The 15861-nt window shown below is 35.1% G+C and overlaps 1 protein-coding gene across 2 annotated transcripts in view; it reads left to right on the forward strand.

The window, feature by feature from the left end:
• LOC118266173 (gamma-soluble NSF attachment protein) overlaps positions 1-13506 on the forward strand; it is a 59760-nt gene extending 46254 nt beyond the window's left edge. For both annotated transcript variants that reach the window (XM_035579600.2, XM_050704261.1), the window contains exons 5-8: positions 3195-3265; positions 3863-4010; positions 4882-5136; positions 8343-13506. In XM_035579600.2, the coding sequence (XP_035435493.1) occupies positions 3195-3265; positions 3863-4010; positions 4882-5136; positions 8343-8432 (564 nt within the window). In that variant the 3' untranslated portion in view covers positions 8433-13506. The remainder of the gene's footprint in view (positions 1-3194; positions 3266-3862; positions 4011-4881; positions 5137-8342) is intronic.
• Positions 13507-15861: the final 2355 nt, after the last annotated feature.

Below are 15861 nucleotides of genomic sequence, written 5' to 3' on the forward strand. Positions count from 1 at the left end.
TGTAGCTCGTATTTACAATGTACAGGGTGGGTTTTTCCTGGTATGAGTCATTTAAGCGCTCGGTGCGAAAACAGAACAAGATAAAAAATATTTTTTTAAATTTAACTCAGCTTTAACGAGAGATTTTTTGCTGTAATCCCGTGTTAAAAATACGTAGGTACCGATTAAAAGTATGCTAGGTAACAGTTTGGAATGTTCCCTCCAAATTCATCATGTCGAAATTTAATTAACTTTGTTAAATATTTGTCCTTATCAAGCTGGCTTTGTCGCTGTGATAGGTAGATTAGGCTGTTGAGATAGAAAAGGCGTTTAAAAACATCATGTTCGATGTATGCTACACAATCAAGGAAATTGCAGAAAGTATCTTGACATTTACGTATATCCTTTGAAATATATTTTAACTAACCTTTTCCAACGGGTTCGCCCGCGTTCCCGGTATACAACCTACCATAAGTGTTGTACCAGACTTTAATCTATCTTAGTACTAAATTCCATCCAAACTAGTATAGTAGTTTTTTCGTAAAAGAGTAAAAAACAAACACACATCCATCGATATATTCACACAAACTTTCGCATTTATAATATTACTTGAATTTTGAATTGGTCAGGTTTGGAAGAAGAGGCATGAAAGTGTGAAGAAGTATGTGAGTGGTGTTTCTTTGCCTGAAGAGGAGAGGCATGACATTTTTGGGGTGATTTTTACCCCCCTATCCTTTGTTTTACGTATTTAGGTAATTAAATATCAAGAGTGATATTGTTTGCCTTGCACATATCATATTCTATATAAATCTAGTAAAAACAGGTATCTAGTAATACAAATTTTGATAACAAAAGTACTAAATAATTCTATTTGCAAGTTATGAACAAACAATTACAATGCAAAATGTATTAAAAGGCAGGATACGCTTGTTTACCGGGCTGCATGGACGCATCGATGCAGGGGGTGTAGGGGGTAGGGGGTTTGGGAAGGTAAATAGGAATTGAGGAGCGCGGGGAGGGATGCACGGTAGCTGGCTTGGCCCCCGGGAATTCAGTAGCTGTTGAGCGTTGCACGGGCTGTACCGCGCGTTGTGCGTACGCGAATATAACAAAGAGGTGTAAAGTGCACATAGGTCTCGTCCGTATAGTGCATCAGCTAAGTGTAGGGACATGTGACTGGCAGTGCGAAGTGGCTTCGAAGCAGTGGAGATGAACACCGATGACGAGACGAGGAATCTAAAGCTGTGCCGCTGCCACATTAACAACATTAAAGATACGCGTTCATTATTTATTTCATTTCTCACCCTTGCATGTTTTAAAAGTGATACCTAAGTATTACTTTAGTGTACCTAGATTATTTTTCGTAGTAGTTTTACCGTAGTTCGTTTTTTACTTAATATATACCACGTTAGTAAAAATATGCGTTATCGTTTCAGTTGAATTTTGGGAGGTTTGTTTAGAACGTAACACATATTCGCCTCCATGGTTTCCAACGATAATATACCGAACGCCAATAAATCCTGATGAAGAATGAGATATCACAATTGGACTCCGTGAATAGGATCAGTGTACCAGGCAATCGGCAGACACATCATGGTTGTAATGATAGTGTATTAATAATGTTTTCCCGTAATCATACTATATTATCAAAAATGTAACTCGTAGCTGCAACTTCTATGTTAGGCTTTTATTCATTAGGTATAACACATATTTATCAATTTAGGTAGGAATAGATGAGCGTAGCTTGTTAAATTTAATGTTGTTCTTAATATGAGATAAAATTATTCAATCAATAACCAATTTATGTATCAGGACACATTTTGATGGATTTCTGTGTGTATTGGAGCCATTGTTCAATTACATTTTATTAGCTTATAATAGAAAATAAAAATGTTTACTCAAGAAATTAAAAAACGACAAAAAAGTTCGTTAAATATAAGTAATAATATAATAAAGGTTCAAGTTCTAATCAGTCAATCTGCTTTAGACTATATTATGTACTCGTAGTATCATAGCGACATATATTAGGCTAGTACTACACTCTTTCCTTTTGTTGCAGCTTTATATTTATGCCATGATATACATGAACATCCTATTCGTATATATACTTGCCCAACTTGTAAGAGCCCATGCAAGTATTGCTCAGATGTGTTGCTCCAATGTAAAGCCACAGATTGGGTGTTAAAGTCCTTGGATCGCTTGGATCTAAATCTAAACTAATATTTTAAAGAGGAGACAGATATATCTCTCTATTCATATGTAAAAGACAACGAAGTGTTGTTTCACATTGGTTTTTTGTCAGGTTGTGGTATTCTATGCCGTTCTCTAATATGATAGCGATTCCAATCAGCTAAGCTATTCTGTAACTGTCGATTCGAAGTTTCAAAGTCAGCTCGATCGTATTCTTGCCCGTCATTGGTTGAGATGATTCGCACAACCAATGACACGGCGGACCGCGATGGAGTTCTACTCGATCTTTTGAATTGAATCTTACAGAATAGCCTTGCTGATTCGGAATTCGGACACATTAGTTAATAAGATTCGTGTACTTAATAATAAAACCATTGATGTTTTAAACTTTTAACTTATATTGGTGTACTTGCAAATAAATTCATGTGTCGTTTAATCACTCCAAATTGACTTGATGATTGCCATCTCACAGTAGATTCTGTAACGAAATGTAGGTAATTGGAACAATGGAAAGGTATTAAAATGATCTTATGTGTCAGATGAAGGCAGGTGAAAGACGAAGACTAATCATCTATATTTATCCACCTGAAGACACTGAAGAGGATGGTAATAGTCCAGAGCTTATTCTTGGCCAATTACAAAGTTGTGTAATAAATCATTCCTAATCTTAATACACAAGGTAGTTGTAGTCACAATCCTTCATAGATCAGTAATAAATATTCGTATCCCTACTCCCCACTCCCGTGTGACTACACATGGTACGTGTTTGTGTGAAGGTATTTTAGACTTCAAACTTTAATAAAAATCAATTAATAAAGACCCTCTTTAGGTGTGAGTTTACATTTTTAACTTATAACGTCAATTTAGCACGCTCTGATTGTGGTTTGAAGAAGATTGTAAAAAAAAATCAATTTTTGAAATTAAAGATATTTTTTTGACTTGTATTTTATTTTCCGGTAAAGGTTTTGCAAAGGTAATGAGAAATAACATTAATTGGAAATATTAATTGTTATTTCTCTTTTTAGACGGAGAGCAGTCAGCATCAGGGTTCCGAGTACATCAGCAAGGCGTCCCGCATCCTCGTCAAACTGCAACGGTAACATTCATCATATTTTTTTAATTTTATTTACTTTCTTTGCCCCTCACTAGGGTTCTTTTCTTTGGATGCGTTTACCAATAAAATTTCATACACGCTCGGAGCAACAATTTGCCGATAACACCAAGAGAATTGCAGCCGACTGTCAAGCCAGTGCGACAACTGAGTAGTCAATCATTTTGCAACTCCTTTGAAGATAATTATGATGTTTCTTGCTTGTACTCTTTTTTACACTTTGGAGCGACTAGCTTTTGTCTTCAAACTTACCTTAGAATGCCTCACTATATCACAACAATAGCTTGTGTCAGTCAACTGCTGGACTATGGGTCTCTCTTCATAAGAGGAGTTTGCCATGATAGCCACGCTTGGCATTTGGTTTATCAGAGAGCTACTAGCTGGTCTCTGTTAACCGGAGTTCCTTAGTTGACGCTTGGGTCACCCGCGGGAAGAGTAAGTGTATTCTATTCTGACGTCACAACCCACAAGAAATAAATTCAGCAGATCACCTGATGGTAAGCAATGCACATGAACACTGACAACACTAGAGAAGTTGATGCTGGCTATTTAAGGATTTGAAGATTTTGGGATTGTTTTCAGCTATGACCAGGCGGTGGACAGTCTGCGGCGAGAGATCGGCTTCCACCAAGAGGCTGGAAATATGGGAGCTATTGGAAGACTCACCGTTGCTATTGTCCTCGTGCAGCTCGCCAGGGGAGATGCCGTCGCCGCAGAGAAGGCTTACAAGGTCAGTTACCAGCATAATTTAAAATCACTTGGTGAGTTTCAAGTGCATTGTCGGCCTATTGGGGATTCAAATTGAGGATTAGGAAGTTGGGGATAGAGGGGGTTAAGACTGGAATGGGGCAGTGAACGAGCAGACTGATCACCAGACTTCATGGTAAGCAATTACAATGCCGAGGGACTTACAAGTGCGTTGCCGACTTTTTGTAGATTAGACTTGATGATTGGATTAAGGATGGGGAGAAGGCAGGATTGGATTGGGGCGTCAAACAAGCAGACGGATCGATCCTGATAATAAGCAATCGACGTTGAGCGTGAACACAACACCACAGGAGCTACAAGTGTACTGTTGCTGGCTTTTTGGGGAATGGATATTTGAGGAAGGGGAGGATTGGGCCTCCAGTAATCTTATTCAGCATACACGGAAGCATTATTTCACGGCGGTCATAACAGTCGACTCTTAGAAGGGATATTATTGTTGTTAGTTGAGTGGTCGGACCTAAATTCTTTAGGTCTGGTTTTTATATGGAATAGAAAGGTGAACGAGCAGATGGATTACCTGATGGTAAGCAATCCTGGCCGCCTAAGGGCACCCACAACGTGGGGAGGTTGAACTGCGTTTCCTGCCTTCGTTAGGTTGGGGGGAGGAGTTGGGCCACCAGTATCTTTACTCACACGGCCCATTCCTGTCGAAGCATGACTCTCCCTTTTGTACAATACTACTGGTTTGGTTTAAGGATTCTTAATATTACCCTGGATTTCGGTTATGTTTGATTTATCCCTATAGATCTCCTCGTCATACTAATAACATTGAACAATGCCTACAATATTTTAAACCGGCTATTTCAAGATACTAATCTTCCATCATATCACAGGAATGGGGCAGCAACTGCGAGGTGGCTGAGATGCAGACCTTGGAACAGATACTCCAAGCCTATGATGAGGAGGACAGGGAGTCAGCGAAGCGTGCGCTGGCCAGCCCTTTCATCCGCAACATGGACGTGGAGTACGCCAGGCTGGCGGCCATGGTTCCACTGCCTGAAGCCATGGAGCCCGCCCCCAGGGCCACTGTCGTCGAGAACGCCGCCCCGTCTTATGTTAGCCCCAACGCGCACTCCACTACCACAGCGGTATGTTGATGAAAAAATGAAAGAAGAAAATAAAGAAAGGAGGAAAGAAGAAAGAGAGAAAGAAGAATGGAGAAAATATAATTCCTCTTTTTCGATCCGATTAAATGGTTCCGGATCCGGTTAGAAGGAAAATAGACAAATTTCATGAAAGAAAGGATAGAGGAATGGTTTAAATAAAGGAAAGATTCGACTTATCGAATGAAAGATGAAAAGAAAGAGGAAAGATTGAATGAATAAAAGAAAGAGTAAAGATTCAATGAATAGAACAGAATGAAACACGATTTTATAAATGACGAAGAATGCGTGATAAGATTAATGAATGTAAATGAAACTAGAGGTCCCGGGTTCGATTCTCGGGGCAAGTAAAGATTTTTTGCGTTCTTTTTGAATACTGTTCGATATAAGCTACTAAGGTCTGACAAAGGTCTGGAATTGTGACTGGAGTATGACAATAGGATCACTGGTTGTGAGCGCGTCTGGCTAATACGAAGTCTTACGTTCATTTGATTTTTTAAGGTGGCTATTTTAGATGATTTTTTTTTTGTTTTGGATGCATAATTTAGATACGAAACAATTCAACAATTTGTGAAATTATGTGTATTGTTTCGCGCGGAAATCGAACCCGTGACATGTTGCGCAGCAGTTGGCTGCCTAATAATGTTTCTTTGCAGTTTTGAGAATTAGTGAAGTTCATTGTCTCTTTTTGGGTAATCAACTCTTTTGGGTTTGATTACTAGAATTTAGAATTAGATACTGGATGTTTTTATGGTTAAGTTTGTTTTAAGGATATTTTGTGTGTATTGTGTGTGTGTGTGTGTGTGTGCAGTTAAAAATATTTTGAACTTTGTTTTGGTGATGTGTGACTTTTGTTAAGATTTTAAAGTGATGAATGGTAATTGTTAAAAAGACATAAGTTGTAGTCGTATTGAGTTACCTTTTTTTAAGTCATTTAACAGAAATAATAGTTAATGAATAAGGTGAATTATATATTACGATTTTTAATTTTGCATATAATTATATTTAAATACGGAACAATCAAAAAGTGTTTTGTGCGGGAAATCGAAGTTGTGCCACGGGAATTAAAGTCATGACACGGGAATCGAAGCCGCGACACATGGTGCTGGAGGTGTGGGCGCTGTGCAATAGCAGCGTGTTCTCTCCTCGCTTCGAGACGGTATCGAGGAGCGTGATGGGGCGATAGCTCCCCGGCAGCAGCGTGTTCTTCCCCTGTTTGGGCAGCATAATTACTCTGCCGAGCTTCCACTTGACCGGGAAGTGTCCGGTGCGGAGGATCCCGTTGTTAACCCCTGGTATACTGAAACAATGACCTAATCAAGATCGCAGGGAACTACTGGATACAAATTGTTTCCAACCAGTCTATCTGGAAGTCATTAAGGAAATCCTATGTTCAGCAATGGATGAATGTAAATCCATGCAAGACACGATATGTTTTTTATTATATCTCATATAATGGAATACAAGAAGTTAGTCGCACCAGCGTCGCGATTCCTCACGATAATTAATTCCGAAGGGCTTCATTGGGGATGCCGTCCGGACCGGGTGCCTTGCGTAGTGGGGCTCGGAGAGCCATACGCCGCACCAGGCCAGGGGAGAACACGATGGGGTCTTCCTCGGGGGGGATCGGCTGCTCCAGGTACCGTTCGACCTGTTCTTCGATGGCTGCTGTGTGTTGCACGTTGCGGGCTGGGTTGGGCTGGAATGTAGCCTCCAGGGAGTCGGCGAAGAGCTCTCCTCGGCACGGTAACTGATGGTTCCGTCGCCGGCCAAAAAGGGCCTGACTGAAGCCGGCTTCCCTGCGAGACTGCGGCAGTCAGTGCATAATAAAATACATACACTAAAATAAATAAACGTGACATATTAATAACTCTTTTTATTTTAAAAACACAAGTTCATATCATAATTTTATTATGCTTATATTTATAATATTGACTATAATAATGTTATAATGATTCTAAAAAATAATGTAGTTTACTATAAATACTTTATTAATGCTATTTTTAATCTGACATATTATTTATTATATTTAAATAAGTAAACTACAAATTAGTTACAGTAGAAATACTATTATTACAATAAAATTTATATAAAATATTTGTATTTTTAATTTTAACTGAACTAAATTCATGTATTTAATCTGAAATACTTTAAATAATAATATTTATCAAATTAAACAAATAAAATATTTAAAACTAAAATAAAATCATAATTCACTATAATCATAATAATTATATTATTTTTCAAAATAATTTAAATAATGAAATCAAAAACGAATTAAAAAATACGTAATTTTAATTATAATTTTACTTGAATAAACACAAAATCCTTAAATTTCTTCAAATCAAGAATACACAGAACCTCCCGCTCAGAAATGGTGCGCCACACCACCAAACTATTGCCACATTTAAGTTATATTGAAAATTATTTAATTAATACAATACTAACAATAATATTAAATTCGTTTTATATCAATTGCATCTAATTATCCAATTATATTCACACAAAATCTAATTAAGTATTATTTTTTCTAATCAGGGAATCGAACCTTACTAAGCAATCGAACAATAACTATGGGTAATGCAATTACATTTAAATATCTCATTTTTACTCATTAATACTTTTCCTAACCCAATAATCAAACCTGTAATGAGCACTGCAATCGCACTGTACGGAGCCATGGCTCAGTAGTTGCGCTTGCAATGAATTATTCGACCCGGGTTCGATTACCAAATCAGACAATAAAATATGGACATTTTACATGTATTTTATACCTCTGTCCTTAAGGAAATAATAGGCGCGATGTTATGATGTCATGTTGGCTGCATAACGTGTCGTGGGTTCGAATCACGCTCCGAACAAATTCTTGTTTGATTCAGACAACATTGTATCGTGTCTATAAAATTAAATGTTTGTAAAAAAACCTATGATACAGAAGAAAATCCAACATTTCTTTTTATTTCGTAAATAAGCTGTCATTTCACTAAATTAATTATTATGTTATCGGCTTACTCACGTATTGTTTTGACGAGGAACTCGACTAGTTTCAAGCCATGCTAGAGGCTCATATTCATGAGCAGCATTCCGCGACACACGACGCGGCGATTGTCGCGTTGCTACTGTCATTTCACTATTAATAAAATTTAAAAGTGAATTGATTTGTAAATAACATCATCCCTTCTATATTCCAGGAGGTGTGCCCAAAGGTTGAGGAGTCTCCCTACGCTCCGGTGACGTATGCTCCCAAGAAACCGGTTGAGGAGGAGGACGGTCTCTGCTAAGCTGCCATCGACCCTTCGTGTTCTGTTGCCTGCCTACCCAAGAAGATGGTGATAGCGTGATGATATTAAAATCTTAAGACAAAAAGCGGATTGTTACAACTTGGTTCATCGTTTTGTATCTCTGCCTACCCCGTGTGCGGGTATACGGCGTGATGATTATAATATAAAATGAATTGTTGAACGTATTGTTAAACGCAAATCCCGAGAACGGATGATTTTGTTAATTATTGTTTTTGTTGGGTTTTGTTAACCGGAGATGGTTCTTACGTTAGAATATAATTGTAAAGATGTGCAGAAATATTACCAAGGCGAAATAAAGTTCGCGGCGTCCGCTAGTGTAGAGTAAATTCGTCTGAATTGTTAGAACTAAAAATTAATAGTCTGTTTAGTCTAAATTCTGCCATTCTTTAGACTATAAAAATACGCAATTTTTACACAACATACATCAACAGCCTATTAGAGGTCACTGCTGATCAAAGGCCTCTTCTCAAACGAAGAAGGTTTGAACATTAATCACCACAATGCTCAATGCGGGTTAGAAATTAAAAGGCCAGGTTGATTCACGATGTTTTTCTTCACCGTTTGTCAGTGGTGTCTAAATAATCTTAGAAAGCACATATTATTCGGAAAATGTCACATTGGTACTTGCTGTTGGTAGGTTTCGAACCCCCATTTTCATGCATGAGGAGCAGATGTCTTTAACCTCCGGGCCATCACTTTCACACAATTTTATAAGATTGTATAATTATGGAAGCAACATAAAAAATATTTGATGCCGAAACATACTAATTAATAATCAAATAATATCATTGAACAAGATATATTTCACATTGGCCATCTCCTATACATAGCAAAAAATCGCGCTATCACCAGCATATATAGCTAACAACCGCTTTGTATGTTATTGTGAACTTGTAATTATTCGACGCTACTCACTATAGCACTTCACACAAGCACTGCAAATTCACACCATTGCACCACACACACATCTTCATGACAGGGCTGAACTTGGTCTATAAATAACTTCAATTACGCCCAAAAAGGCCACTTTTTTAAACCTATATCATCACTTTTAAACCCCAAAAAAGCTGTTGTTAGAAGCCTAATTATAGTTTCGATCGCCTTCGATCTTTAATCTTTTCCCTGTCCATAATATGTATTTATATAAAAAAAAAACTTGTGACTGAACCAATGCAATACGAACTGTACGTGGGTAAGTACAGTTTAATGAAATAAAAAGCAATGGAAAGCGGGAGCTTTAAACTAGGTTTAAAGTTTCGCTGTTTTGTTGAAAGGTTCGTAAAGTAATGAATCGAAGTATATATTGTTAAATATGTTAACTTTTGGAAATTTTAAACATGATGTTTTAATGTAAATGTGTTTGGGATCGCGTGGCCACAGTGTCAAAATGCACAACATCTTACTAGGAGACGTGGTTTCTTAAGGAACGCCTAAGTTCCAAATAACAACTGCGTAAGGCTTTGGCTCATAAGTAAAAGTCCATTTGGACAAAATAATACCTGGATTAAATCCACAATCCTCAGTAATATACTGTACTATACTGATATAAAGTACTGATAAAAACAGTTTTTACAGAGTATACCGATGTAAAGAAAAATAACTTAATACTGAACATCAAATTCAATTAATACATTGTTAATTCTCATTTTGATACTGTTTCCGCGTGATACAACCGAAATAATATAAATATAGAAATCGTTTGAATAAAATCAAATTGGCATTGAATCAAATAGTACACATTACAAGATAAGTAATTGCATTTTGAAAAGATCTTTAAAAAAGTATCGTTCGCGCTAATCAGGTGTATTTGATATTAACGACTAGATATTGGCGAGGTAAAAAAAAATACATACCGTAAGTTACAAAATACCTCTAAAATCCACGTAAATTGTACAAAAGCGCGAGCGTACAAGTAAATTGTAAAGAAACTGACAAAACTAACGTTAAATAAAAAAATTGTTATAAAAAATTAATAATAAATAAAATTAGTGATGAAAAGTTGTTACGAATTCTTCAAATTGCTTCGCTTCTTGCATTCTTATAGATATTTCGTCAATTGATACTTCGCAACGATGGTCTACACTTTTTTCTATTGAATAGGCAAATAGGCATTGTGTGACTCCAATATAAGTAAGTCATAATAATCTTAGTAGCTGGATCGTGTCTGTTATTTAATATCAACATATAATTAGTAAACATTCATAATTGTCGTGTATTAGTTTTACATACTAAACATTAAAAAAAACATTGCTGTTTTCTCGCGAAAGATAAGCTATTAAATATAAAAAAAATCTGTAATCTGTATGTCTAATACTTAACGTAATAATTATATCAAAACACTTACATATATAATAAATTATAATATATGAATAATCATTGTCTACAAAATAAGCAAAGCATTTAAAGTTGTTTGGGTAGAATTCGGATGTGTTTTCAAATACATAATAAGATTATTTAAATAAAGACATTGTTATGAAAAATCCTTGGGTGATATGATTATTTATTATATTTTCTAGCCAATTCATGAGAAGTTGCTTGTTGACGCAAAAAAATATGGTCACGACATTCAATTTCATTGTTTTGATAAAAGTATTTATTCTTTAGTAGGAGAAATCATAAAAGAAGTATAAATGCTGCTATATAAAGCTAATATATTAATAAATAAAATATCTCGTGTTATAAAGCTTTTCATTGTTACTTCAGTAATATAATTGAAACCGTAAATATTTTCAAGTATAATGTTACTGAAGTGAAATAAATATATAAAATATAATTAGACATAATAGCAGATAATTCCGTATTGTCGTATGTTTTCAGAATAAGTGAAATCAGTGTGAATAACGAATACTAATATTAGATACAAGACATAACAAATCGTACGTCATTTAAATATACTCGTGTTTTTTTTTTTAATGCGTTTGTGGAATATTTAATATAAATTCTTGATATATTATGATTTGACTGAAAATTCGTAATGAGTTAAAGCTTACATTAATTTATAATGAACGTTATTCTCAATTGCTATTAAGTCACATTTCGCTTGCACTTAGTTATTATTGATGTTTAATAATAAGCATTGCGTTGGTGTGCACTTGAAAGACAGTTTGTGAATGATTTTGATTGTGTTGCTTCTACATTTCAATGTCTATAAAGTCTTATGTGTAAGGTAATAAAACTGATTTTTGTGTGACAGCATATATGCGATGTAAAGTTATTACCTATACATATACAACGTACAGGTTGTTCATTGTTGTCTAGGCAAGTTAAAAGAAAGGTATCAAAAGCAGTCATAAATGATCAGTCATGAACATGAACAATCGAACAGCCTGTATTACTTCAAAAATACATAAATAATATATAATATTATAATAATGCATATATATTTTACTCGCGACAGTATATGTCCGTATTTCTTTTCGTTCTTACATAAGATAATATACTATTTCTTAAAATTTCCCTACATGTAGGCCTACCTATTCTATAAACCGACCGATTTTAAGGGATATATGTCTATAATAGATTAGCATTACTCTTGTATAAGAAATACATATTTTGTCAAAAATATTTGTATATCTGTCCACATGATTCTATATTCTCGTATGGTCAATGTTTTACTGTATTGTACAGTGGGTTCGGTACAGTTTATGAAGTAAAGTATCAGTCTAAGGTTTGGCCTTTTTTCTGGCAGAGGTAACTTTGTGCCCTTGCGTTGTATTACATGTATGTTTCACGTACACTGTACCCTACCACAACTTAGTGAGAAATCCCTTAAATTAGTCGTGTTAAGCAGTGCTCTTCTATCGCAAATTTTGTGTTATGTGTTCTATGTAACGCATAATAAAATATATTTTTGAATGCCCTATTGCTAAAGAAGCCGAGCGTTCAGATCGAGTAACCGTCAGTCAATTTCATCAACGCACACTAAATGTTTACGTAATTATATGGAAAAGTTATCTGTAATAGGAATGAATAGATTTGGGTCGGTATTTTGTAGTCTATGAACTTATTTGGACCCTTATTACCATTTATTGAGATGTCAAGAAATATAATGTTGAAATGTTGAAGTTTTTGATAGTTTACAAAAGTTGAACCTACAAAACGTTTTTTTTAAACTTCATTTTCGCATTTATTAGGTTAAGTCGCGTTACATAGGACACATACATACATGAATGCTTCTAATGATATATATATTTATATATAGTATAAGTATATAACTTATTGTTATATCAAATCAATGTAGTGAGATCTAGTGATGTAAGTGTTAGCGCGTCAACTAATAGTTATTTATGTAACTCTAGGTATTCCATTCAAGCTCAAGATCCGTAGTAACGTGCTTATATACTTATTAGATTTCCTATAAGTTTTATTTTAATGTTATTTTCACCATTGTATAGTTCCCTGAGTTTATTGTTATGTATAAAATGTATTTTGTTTCGTAATTTCAGTTAGTATTGTATTGATAGTAAAAATATTGTTGGAATGTATTGTTATTGAATGCACTGCCGATTAGAGACAACTGACTCAAAATTTTATGAAAAAAATTATAACCTATAAAATGTTGGTGTTTACAAAATTATATCGAAACAGTCTATGAATGTACTTAATTACCAGTCCTCGTCACTCCTAATCGGCAGTGTGTAGGATTAAGTCGTTTATTCACTTCGAAATTACGAGAGAAGCAATATTTAGGTACATTTTATACTCACTATGAGAATTTAGTACGTGGAGTAAAATTCAAACAGAAACGAATAATAAATTATGAATAATTAGTCAAGTGTTAATTAAGATTTGAAGACGGGGCTTCCACATATTGTCAGTGAGATGGGAAGTCTGGTAAATTAATGTTAAAATTATATATAATACGCACAATTTATATATATGGATGTTGCTTTTTAGACCTTATGGCTTTACCATACCGTCTATTTTACCGTGCCCATACGTTACAAATGAATGTTATTTCTCGTAATTTCGTAGGAAACGTCCAAAAGACAAGTTTTCTTATATTAAAGTAAGATTGTTTGGTATGAATTAAATAAATGTAAAATTTAATCGATTTTGATGCAGTTTTATTTACAAAATATACTATGGAAGTATTTTACAAAATCCTTATCATACAGGAATAGTATCTAATGCTCAAGGGGTACACAGAGCTCCATACAAACATGTGCCGTAACATTGTACCGTGGGGCTTCGGGGCGGCGTAAAATCATCCATTGATTTCTCCCGCCTTGGGTGAATAGAGGGTGTTAGACTCTTACTGACTAAAAACCACCCCGTTCCTACTACTGCTTTTGGAGCCCCGGTAACCCTAGATAGCTAGATGTTCCGCAGCTCCCGGGGCGTCAGAGTTAGTATATTGAAAGGTCCCGGGGCTTTTTCATATTTATTCCCTCTCTATAATGGTTCCTAGTCTTTATTCCCAAAAAGTACCTAGATCCCAATAGCCACCTACATTACTGGTGCCATTAATTAAAAATAAATTCATTATACTTATTAAAATAATCAACATCCAAATGAAAAATGTTTCTTAAGTAAAGATGCACCATGGCATAAGTATTTTGTTCAGCATTTTTTATTATACGTATTATAATGATACATACTCCTTACTACACGTAGGTAAAACTTGTAAATAAAACAAAACGGGCCTCTGTATTTATTTATTTTAGCGTAAAATTTCAGTTTCATATAGCCACCTAAACTAGGATTAAAGATTACATTCTTTTATTTTTACAATCACTAGACACTTAACTAAACTTCCTTACTACGAGATCCTGTACAACAAGACTTCAAATTGTTTCAACTTGGATTTACATGGAAGGAAGATAATGGCCTTCTCACTAGTCGAAGGAACATTCTGGAGTCGGTACTTATATCAGAAAAAGTCAGCGAGAAGTTCTCCCTGACCGACAATATTTATAGATTTTTATGAGATGAAGACGACAAGTTGTTTTACCGAATGGTAATATTCAACAAAAGATTAGTTAGATTCGTTGTTGGCTTTTCGGATTGAAGAGCAAAAAAGGACCTTTCGGACTGGCTTTAAAGTGTTTTCCCACCAGAGATGTGCTGTGTAGCTATGCTCCGAGGATACACGCATCCATAGTACACATAGCATCGTTGCACATAAAGCATATCTTAATTGAATCCGTTTCCACCAGTGCTAAGCTATGTGTACTAATGAAAACGATTGGTAGAAGCCAAACGCATCTACAGCACCGTAGCATAGAACATCTCCTGATGGAAAAGCATCCTTAAACTTGACTCATTCGGCGAAACACATCGCGTTTGTAAGTTCAATCTGCGCACTCATTATGGTCTTATAAAGTAGCTAACGAACTGTCCTTCAATGTAAATACTAAGTCAAAACAGTATTAAACCAATACAAAATATTAAGATGAGATTTTAGTAGCTTCTACAATAGAGAGATAAGGAATACCACAGCGCCGCTACTGTAAGTACAATAACTTTCTTTTTTTACTGAGTCTTAGGTATATGCTTCAAGAGTAAATTATAGTTTTTGATTTTGTGATCATGACTGGGCTAAGATCCTAATAGTCCAGTTAATTTAATAATGACTTGAAGTTAGGAAGAACTAAGTTTAATACACTCTACGTTACACTAGTGCCTCTAGTTATACAATGTAATAGGAAAAAGTTTTGACTAAATAGAAAAATACATACACCTTTTTAACATGTCACATATCCTACTGTGGCACCCCCTATTAATACATTACTCCTTTGCATCTAAGTTTATATTGCATAAACTACGTTCTGAATCTACGCATAATATACTAAACGTATATAACGTACGTATTATAACTATACACACTAAAAAGATTCGAGAATGAATACCATGATAAAAAAACTCTATAGATTGAAACCTTTAAATCTTTTATCATTTCTTTCCAACATACACAAAACATTGCAAAATAGAATTACAAATCGCAACTAAATGTAAAAAATATTATTAATTATTATTAACCAAATTAGTCAAAATAAGCCAATTTCAGTTTAAATCTAGATAATACACTAATTTCAGTATTATCACTATTCATTAATATCATTTATTATGCCATTGGAAAAATGTATTCTTTGTAAATCCCCATAATTATCAGCACACTACTGAGCTCCATCCTCAGTACCCTTAGTATGATTATACCTTACGTTTAAAGTAATCGAAACGAGAGCGCGTTCGGCGCTATGATTGGCCGGCTCGAATAAACCAACCAATCAGAGCGCCGAACACGCTCTCGTTTCGATTACTTTAAACTTAAAGCAAACTCGTACTAAGGGTACTGCTTTTTAGCCAACCATCTCCAGTCATACATATGAAGGTAATACTGGTAACTGGACGGTTTTATTTCGTTTGTGTTAGATTCATTGGTAAAGTGATTTTAATATACTAATAG

This window comes from Spodoptera frugiperda, chromosome 25, assembly GCF_023101765.2.
Source record: "Spodoptera frugiperda isolate SF20-4 chromosome 25, AGI-APGP_CSIRO_Sfru_2.0, whole genome shotgun sequence".
In the NCBI taxonomy this organism is placed as follows: domain Eukaryota; kingdom Metazoa; phylum Arthropoda; class Insecta; order Lepidoptera; family Noctuidae; genus Spodoptera; species Spodoptera frugiperda.